Here is a 9,169-nt window from a genome sequence, read left to right as displayed (position 1 = left end):
GAAATAAAAGTTTAGGGTCTGAGATGTAAATTTTGAGAAATGCGTCAAATTATGCAAATTTCAGGCTAAAATCAAGGTATTTCTTGTCTTGAACTTTTCAATGTACTAGTATCTGCAATTTTAGGCAAAGTTTGCTGAAAAAAATGTTTTTTGAAATTTGTTCTAAACATATCAATTGCAACTTATATTCCTAGCGTATAATAACGTGAAACTTCCTGTGGAACCAAAGTTTCAACATATTGGAGAGAACAAATCGGTAGCTTTTGAGAATTTTCTTCTAAAATATTTAAATATCCTTACACCGCAAAAAATAGTCCCTTAAAAATCTTATTTCTAGCCGATTTTGTTAGCAATTTTTTAATGAATGTTATTCAATTTTGCATTGTTAAAATTCAAATATGTTATAAAAACTAAGTTGTAATTGATAATATTGAAATCAGAAGTTCTGACTAAAATTTTCTCAAAAGCTGACAAGTGATATATCTTTAAAATTCTTTAATTTCAGACTGTATAAGTATGTTGTATAAAATACTAACATAGGAGTCCCATGGACCACATGCTCAGCCGAGCATTTTACGTAAATTATTGAATAACCACTAGTATTAAATTTTATTACTTTTTCAATATTTAAGCCAGGTACAAGGAAAGTATTTTATGTGCGGTGTATTACACTGTCTGATGACAACTGCATCTAGTTAATAAATTCAGGAATTATCATAATGATTCCTTAAATCTTCAATCAGATGACTCAAACTAATCCGAAATTGACAAGGATTCAGGCGCTGGCATAACAAATTTCTTGGAATTGTCGTTGCTTTTTTTTGTTTTGTTTTGTTTTGTTTTTTTTTTTGGTTTAAACTTTTTTTTATAGCATGAGATTAATTGGCACTTTTTCCTGTTGATGATTAAAACCGGTGAGTTTTGGGGACCATGTTTTTGAAGAAAAAAGTCATTTTTACACTGGGGTAATAATGAAAATTCTAAAGCTCAATTGTCTATTTCATCCCGTGGGGCTAATAAGGGTCTGAAAAGCGACAAAATCTCTTATATATCTTATGAAAAACTGTCAATTAATCCGATACGTTTTTGTTTCAAAAAACCTGTTTAAAAATGACGACAATGATATGATTTTGAAAAGTGTATTTTCAGTGCTCATGTTTGCATATAGAGCGAATGTGAAACACGTTCTTTTGTTTTTTTCATCACCTTTAATAACTCAAATTTTAAAAATGATGAACCAGTACATTGTATACCTGTTAAAATGAATTTATTTTTGTATAACATCACATGAATCACTGGTCTGTCAAAAGATTTCCTTTTCACCCATCGATCCTTGTGTCAGTTTTTGGAATAGATTAAAAATGACGCTCAACATTTAAATTGCAAATTTTAGAGGAATCTTTTTTTACAGTCAGTTTCAATCATAGAATTTTGATCGATGTATATAAAGACATCATTAACGTTATTTCATCAGTCTGTGATCAGCGCCTATGTGAAGGGAAATATAATATTTGGTAGTCACATTGGATTAAGTGAGACCAAGATATATTTCTGGAAAGGTAGTATTAATTAGTGATATTAATTATGTTTTTATATAGGATATTCTGAACAGCAAAATTTATTGATGAAGCGGCAAAAACTGGCGTTAACTGGAATTGTACATATATACACGCAACTTTATATTAATTTGAAAATTCGAAACACGAAAAAACTAATAAATTAGAGATAAATATATTTTTTTCAAAGAAGACTAAAAATAAAAATATATTGCAAATGAAACTGTGAGTGATCACGTTTAATAAATAGTACTGGTTCATGATGAAAATCAAGCAAAGCCCTGTCAGATTGACACGAAATATTTTTAAATTCTTTATGCAGACCAATTTTTTATCGTGGCAGCAAATTGCAACACATCGCCGCGGACTTTAAAGATCGCTTCCTACTTTCATTAAAGAATAATTATTAGGCATTAAAAACAATGAATAAAAAATAAAAATTAAAAAATTGAATTTATAAAACAAATACATTTCACCAGTATTGACAGCAAAAGATACTTTTTAAAAAATCAAGCAATAAAAAGTTCCATTGATCTTTAATGACTAAAAAAAAAAAGTCGTCAGAAAGATTTTCTCCATACATGCAATATTTAATTTATAAATTCATAAGTATGGTTTTAATATTTAATTGATTTTTTTCAGATGCAGAAGTTAATATTCCTAGCTCTTTTCCTCTCTATGGCGGTGGTCTATGCAAAACGTCCAAATTACGCCAATCAAGGAAGATCTAAACTTCAGGTCTGTCGTTTGGACTGTATTTACGACTCTGTTATGTGTGCTGCTCCATGTCGTCTGCTGTTCCGATCCTCTCGCACAGGATACCTTAGCTGCGCACGTGACTGCGGATTGGAGCGAAGAGCATGCTTTTACGCCTGCGCGAACGCCGAAAAGCAAGCGCATGTCCAGACGCCCGAATTACAAGTGGTAACACAGGCGACAAGGCCCACACCTAAGCCGACACATGGTGGTCATGTGGCGACACACACTGCTCATGCGGCGAAACAAGCTGATCATGTGGAAGTTGACGGGCAGGAGACAGGCGAATCAAATGAATCAGTCGAAGATTAAAGCAAGCTGTTTGTTTCTGAAAGATGGACAAAATCTCATGCACCAAAGCCAAATGAGCCTGGATGATCACGACAATCGAAATATCAGTATTCAAGGCATGCATGCGAAACGGAAAAATTAGTGGGTCTCCAACGCACAACAAATACTTGAGTCAGACACTGTTGATAAACTGTGATATTAACTTATCGTACTTTTTGAATTATTTATTGAAATATTTTAGTTTTCGTTGATATTCAATGTTTATAAATAAAAGAAGATAAAACGATATGTCTATGAAGACTTGAACTATTTGGGATTGTCTGGGTTATCCAGGGTGTCTTTGCAAAAAAGCACTCGATTTTTAATAAAACGATGCATTAAATTTTTCATTATTATGTAATTTTGTGATGTAGCGGTGCATGTATAGGTATCTAAGTTTCAGAGTATTGTAATGTTAAGATTAATACTTCAGATATAGACACAAGTCACAAAGCCTTCAAAAATCAGAAATGTAGGTTGCTCCACTACAGGCCCCAAGACCATAAACTGAGAGCAGACTTAAATCAACATTACAAATCAATATAACTTTTGAAATAATTTTGATAATGAAGCAAAATTTTCATCATAATTATGCTTGAATTTAAATACTACAGAAACCTGCAAATTTTCATGCACATATTTTAAATAAAATCTAAGACAATCAAAATCAAAATTTTGGCTTAAGTTTGTTCACAGTTTATGATTTTGGAGCCTGGTATACGCTTGTCATTGTCCCTCAATATGGAATATTGAGCACCAAGACTGTGTTACATTGACATCTTAAGTGTATGAGCACCAAGACTGTGTTACATTGAAATTTTAGGTCACAGAGTACCGAGACTGTGTTACATTTACCTCTATGGTCACAGAGCACCGTGACTGTGTTACATTGACCTCTATGGTCACAGAGCACCGTGACTGTGTTACATTGACCTCTATAGACACAGAGCACCGAGACTGTGTTACATTGACCTCTTACATGTAAGTCAAAGAGCACCAAGACTGTGTTACATTGATCTCTATAGTCACAAAGCACCAAGACTGTGTTACATGTACATTGACCTGTTAAGTCACAGAGCACCAAGACTGGGTTACATTGACTTCTTAAGTCCTAGAACACCAAGACTGTGTTAAATTGACCTCTTAAGTCACGGAGCACCGAGACTGTGTTACATTGACCTCTAAAGTCAAAGAGCACCGAAACTATATTAAATTGACCTCTTTAGTCAAAGAGCACCGAAATTGTGTTACATTGACCTCTTAAGTCCTAGAGCACCATTACTGTGTTACATTGACCTCTTAAGTCACGGAGCACCGAGACTGTGTTACATTGACCTCTATAGTCACAGAGCACCAAAACTATGTTATAATGACCTCTATAGTCACAGAACACAAAGACTGTGTTACATTGACCTCTTTAGTCACGGAGCACCGAAACTATGTTACATTGTCCTCTATAGTCACAGAGCACCGTGACTGTGTTACATTGACCTCTATAGTCACAGAGCACCGAAACCATGTTACAATGACCTCTATAGTCACAGAACACGAAGACTGTGTTACATTGACCTCTTTAGTCAAGGAGCACCGAAACTATGTTACATTGACCTCTATAGTCACAGAGCACCGTGACTGTGTTACATTGACCTCTATAGTTACAGAGCACCGAAACTATGTTACATTGACCTCTATAGTCACAGACCATACAAGACTGTGCCACATTGACGTCTTGAGTAACAGAGCTGTTACGGATTTTCATATCCCGAAAATACTGAGACGCTTCTATTATGGATTGAAAGCCTTGATTTTTTTAATGTTGACAATTCACAAATTAAGTTTTCAGTATTGACTTTGCCTCAACAGTGCAAAAGATTATTGTAAATGATCCCGTGTTAGTTACAATGATAAAGAAATCATAGTTATTGTACAAACTCTGATAACTGAAATAATAATCCAATAAAATGTATTTTGCTTGCTATGATATAATTAATCAGTTTCGTACAATAGGAAACCAGAAAACGACGTGAAGGCGGAATCAAGTACGACGCCCGAATCGTGCCACTGTCCATGGACTCTTACCCAAACAGCATCTCCCACGTTTAATTCAATAATAGCCATATTGAATCCTGGGCCCCAAAAGTCCATATCCCCACTGAATAGACTACAGAAAACGATGCTGTTTCGAACTATTTCTACCTCCACGGACTTGCCAGCCGCTGAGAGAATAGACGCGTAAAAGGCATAAATGCCCTTGACTGTGGCAGTGAACATGCCGTTATGGTTATTGTAAGCGTTTCCAATATTGGTGACTGTATGATCATAAACGAAAGTGTGTCCATCCCCGGGATTGACGACATTTGCTGATACCCATGCTGTAAATGCTACTGGCGAACTAACTGGTATCCCGGTGGTTGATCCCAGCAAACGCTCTCTGTTTTCTGCAAGCAAATTTAATGTATGGCAATTGCAGCGATTGGAACAATGGAACCCAAGAAGTAATAAATGAAAAGTGGAACCAGCTCAAAGACACAAACCATGGAAATAATGCTCAATACTTACGTGATCCGCGTCTTTGCTGCTGAGGGTGCTTACTAAAACCGTATTTGCCAGTGCTATTCTTAAAGAAATCCTTGTCTTCAGCCTTGAGCTTCGTGTTTCTCATTCGGGATATTTCTTTCTCAAACCGGTTCATATTTTCTTTTAATTTTCGGTTTTCGGACAAAATGTCTTTGATTTGCGATTTCAGAACGTCTAGTTCAGATTCAAGCTTCGACTGGGCTTCTCTTAGAACCATGTTTTCGTTTGTCAAGAAAGAGACATCTTCACGCAGCGAACTGCATCCATTTTTAAGGTTATAGTCCACTAGAACCTCTTTGATCAACAGAGAAAGTTCGTCCCTCGTCGCTTCACTTTTTGTCCAGGGCAAACAAGACGTAAAAATAAGAAAGAAAATCACAGTGTAAACAAGAGAAGTCATTTTTCATTCAATATACACGAACACGAACTAAATAATTTTGTCTTATCTAAGCTGACCTTATTGATACGCAAATGTATAATAACTTGATTTTCTATCTCTGTGAAGACTAACACCTTAAGCGTGGCGTGCATTGTTTTGCACTGTCTGTCGCCATTTTTTTTAAACTTTGACTTGCATAACTTGTGTCTTTCACTAGTTAGCATTTTCAATTTTTCAATAGTTAGCAATTTTTTGTCAATGAGTACATGGCTACATGTAATAATGTTGCCTAATTCTTATACAGCTAGGCCTTGTAGAATACTTTTTTCTGAGTATAGTATTTTGCTATAATAAATTTATCTGATGGTGCCCCCCCCCCCCAACTTTTTATTGCTGTAAGATCGAGCACTGGCAAATCCAGGACATGAACAGATAAAGAGGTTTTTTTTTTGCTTGTCAGATTATTTTGGTAAGTCGCCCCCCCCCCCCCCTTTTTGGATAGTTTAGGGTTTTTCTTATTTGCTTGTCAGAATTTTTTGGAGGTTGCCCCCCTTTTAAAACCGTTGCTACTGGCCTGGTATACATGTCAGATGCACGATACCAAATTCAGAATGTAATTCCAAACGTGTACAAAAAGTATGTACTCAATATGATTTAAAAAAAAAAAAGCTATCAGTTAGCATTATAGTTAATGTGTATACTTTGGTTTATGGGTAGGTGTTCTTTGGATATAGTCTGAAGTAATGACCTTTGAATTAGTTCTTATTGAGGAAAGAAATGTACAGGGTTATTTTTGCCCCATATTTAATAATTCATTTTTGTCCTTTAATTTTATGCTTACAAACAATTCTGCTCCGTTTTAAATTCGCCAAAACATAGCTATGTTAAAGAGTTAATACTGCCTTTATTTGAATTCGACCCGTTTTAAATCCATGCACCCATTTGCGACGAGGGCGAAACCGGATCGAAAATTTTCCTTTAAATAGTATATTTTCAAAACAATTTTAAAGATAAATAGATTGATTGTTTGTTGTTTTACGTCCCGAATTTTTCACTCATATAGAGACGTCATCATATACCGGTGAAGGGTTTCAAATTTAGACCTTTACATGACACTGAGGGCCATTGAGCAGTGAAGGTTCTTTATCGTGCCAAACGCCTACTGTGACACGGGGCCTCGGTTTTAAGGTCTCATACGATGGACCCGCAACTTTTACTTCAAAGTGCCGAGCGCTTGGCGAAGAAACAGTTGCTAACTATTTTTTATCGACTTAGGTCAGTCGCGGCCATGATTCGAACACGCGACCTTCCGATCACGGAGCGAGAGCTCTACCAACTGAGCTATCCTGACGGTCTTTAAATATAGATAAATGACAGCAATAACATAATAATAATTATATTAATAATGCACTTTTTACTGCATGAAACATGGAGATAACGAACAGTATTCAAGCTCAAAGTCCATTTAGACAATACAAATCGGGAGCAGAGCAAATACGGACCTCCAAAAAATTCAGAGGTGGGATCAGGTGCCACGGAGGAGTGAGCATCCCCTGCCAACCCGTCACACCCGCCGTTTGCTCCTTGTCATGATCGGGAAAACGGAAAAATCCGTAGACAATTTAGTGGGTAAATAATGGCCTAACAATTAGTATGAAAAACGTCAGTCAGCATTTGACTTAATGTTAGACTGTATTTGCTGACAATGTCATTGTATCGACCATAAAACTTGAGAAATGATGACTTCAAACGAGACCGTTGATATTTCAGGTATTTTGTATTTCAGGTCATAGTCGGTGCCCAACATATAACTGATATTGAATGCATCATTAATATACTCAATTAATGTAATTTTACCTCTTGAAATAACGTATTTTAACCTCTTTTTCAGAATTCTGATGAGAAAAATCAATTATCTTTAAATGACAATACACGTTTGTTCATAATTTAATTTAAAGGGGTCTGGCCACAGATTTGAAGTTAAATAATGACTTATTTGTTTCTAGAGCATATCACACAAAAAATATCATAAAAGCGTGCTTAGAAATTTGTTTTATTTGGAAATTATTGAAACTACGAATTTCGGGACGCGTTTGATTGACACACATCCTTGCACTTTCAGGAAGTAAATTTTATCCTTAATATCTAAGAAAAGTGGAAAATGTGTTGTGTATTAAGGAACAATATTAAAACTATAATCCAGCAAATTCGGAGCAGAAAGGCGAGAAAGCAAACCCAACCCACTAGTAAATTAATGGCATTGATGTGTGCAGAGTAAAAAACAAATTGAACACATCCAGTAAAACGTAAACTATTAACAATAACAGAGCTCGTGCCCGTGATTTTTGAATAATGTTTTCGTCTTTGAATTTTAAGAATTTTCATGTAATTTCATTTCATTAAACTCAGGACTGGTTATTTTTTAATAAAATAAGAAATATAAAATTGTAAACCTAAAGGGAAATGCAAGTGTGTCCAGGCCCTTTTAAGACAACATTAACTGATAAAGCAGATATATATAGGAACTGGGGTGGGGGTAGGACACCATGCACCCCAACCCCCAAAATAATTTTTCCTTTGTATACTATACAGTATAGAAAACCGACACTTTATGGTTCATGCTCTTTCAATAATAATGCCTGATGGTCTTCTATTTATTTATTATTTATTTTTTTTTTATTTGCTTGTTAAGAACTTCTGTTGTACCCCCTTCCCTTTTTAACTGAAATTGTTTCCTACGTGTCTAAAATAATATTAGGAACATTATTTTCAAATTGACATTGAAAGTAGAATTTTGCGTTTTATACCGTAGCAGAAAAAAAACTACTCAATTATATATTACATGATCGTACATGTACATAACGATGATCTTTTCTTTCTTTTTTTGAGTATGACAATTAACAAAGGCTATGAGAACCAAACACGCAGAACTTTACTAACTTCTCTTAGTTTGGAATACTTTATATGAAAGCAACATGAGCTGCATTTTTGAGAATTTTATTTTGCTGTTAAAATGTGTTATTATAATAAATTTGTATGTAATTTAAACCTTTTTGATCAATTAGACAGAAATAAAGTGTCAAATTGTTTCAGAATAAAGGATTCTGTACAATCAAATCTATAGTTTTATACAGTATTATGAAACTAATATTGCACAGTACGACAATAAAGTAATTTTGCTTCCATCAAAGCTTCTGAATAGTTCTTCCACCGCAAAAATAAACAACAGAAGTTTATAAACTTTATTTTTTTCTGTCATTGAAATAGTTAAATACAGTTTTGTAACAAAAATTTCTGACATCAAGGTTGCAGCTCATATTGCTTGAAAAAGTATTCATGTATCTGTCCGACTCTCGTATGAAATCTGTACATTGTATACTAATTGGTAAGTTCATCGCGGGTTTATTCACATTAAAATTTTGTTTATTTGAAATTTTTGAATTATTTGAAATTTTTTATAATTCCCCCTATATATACTAGTAATATGATTAACTCTTATATTGATTGTTGCAGAAAATTACTTATTACATATAGGTTGATACAATTTTGAAGCAGTTTGGTAAGTTTCTGC

General features: G+C 34.5%; 2 protein-coding genes across 2 annotated transcripts; one reads left to right on the top strand and one right to left on the bottom strand.

The window, feature by feature from the left end:
• Window positions 1–2,234: 2,234 nt before the first annotated feature.
• Window positions 2,235–2,624, top strand: LOC133201035 (uncharacterized shell protein 1-like). Its single transcript, XM_061336838.1, has one exon. The coding sequence runs from the start codon at window positions 2,235–2,237 to the stop codon at window positions 2,622–2,624; it is 390 nt and encodes a 129-aa protein (XP_061192822.1).
• An 837-nt stretch (window positions 2,625–3,461) lies between these two features.
• LOC133201034 (uncharacterized) lies at window positions 3,462–5,436 on the bottom strand. The gene is made up of 3 exons (XM_061336836.1): window positions 5,202–5,436; window positions 4,722–5,080; window positions 3,462–3,599 (listed from the first exon to the last, which is right to left on the bottom strand). The coding sequence occupies exons 1-3, from the start codon at window positions 5,434–5,436 to the stop codon at window positions 3,462–3,464; spliced, it is 732 nt and encodes a 243-aa protein (XP_061192820.1).
• Window positions 5,437–9,169: the final 3,733 nt, after the last annotated feature.

This window comes from Saccostrea echinata, unplaced genomic scaffold (genome assembly GCF_033153115.1).
Source record: "Saccostrea echinata isolate AGI-Se365-2 ecotype Australia unplaced genomic scaffold, CSIRO_AGI_Sech_v1 ptg000042l, whole genome shotgun sequence".
Taxonomy (NCBI): Eukaryota; Metazoa; Mollusca; class Bivalvia; order Ostreida; family Ostreidae; genus Saccostrea; species Saccostrea echinata.
Note: the sequence above shows the minus strand (reverse complement) of the source record. Positions and strands in the feature narration are given on the sequence as shown.

What these genes read in the sequence shown, in the direction of transcription:
- LOC133201034 (XM_061336836.1), bottom strand. Translation starts at nt 5,436, where the DNA reads ATGGTTCTAAGAGAAGCCCAGTCGAAGCTTGAATCTGAACTAGACGTT. An exon ending in GCAGCAAAGACGCGGATCAC is followed by an intron (nt 5,081 to 5,201) that starts GTAAGTATTGAG and finishes ATTTGCTTGCAG; the next exon opens with AAAACAGAGAGCGTTTGCTG. An exon ending in ACGTGGGAGATGCTGTTTGG is followed by an intron (nt 3,600 to 4,721) that starts GTAAGAGTCCAT and finishes AATGTAACACAG; the next exon opens with TCTCGGTGCTCTGTGTCTAT.
- LOC133201035 (XM_061336838.1), top strand. Translation starts at nt 2,235, where the DNA reads ATGGCGGTGGTCTATGCAAAACGTCCAAATTACGCCAATCAAGGAAGA.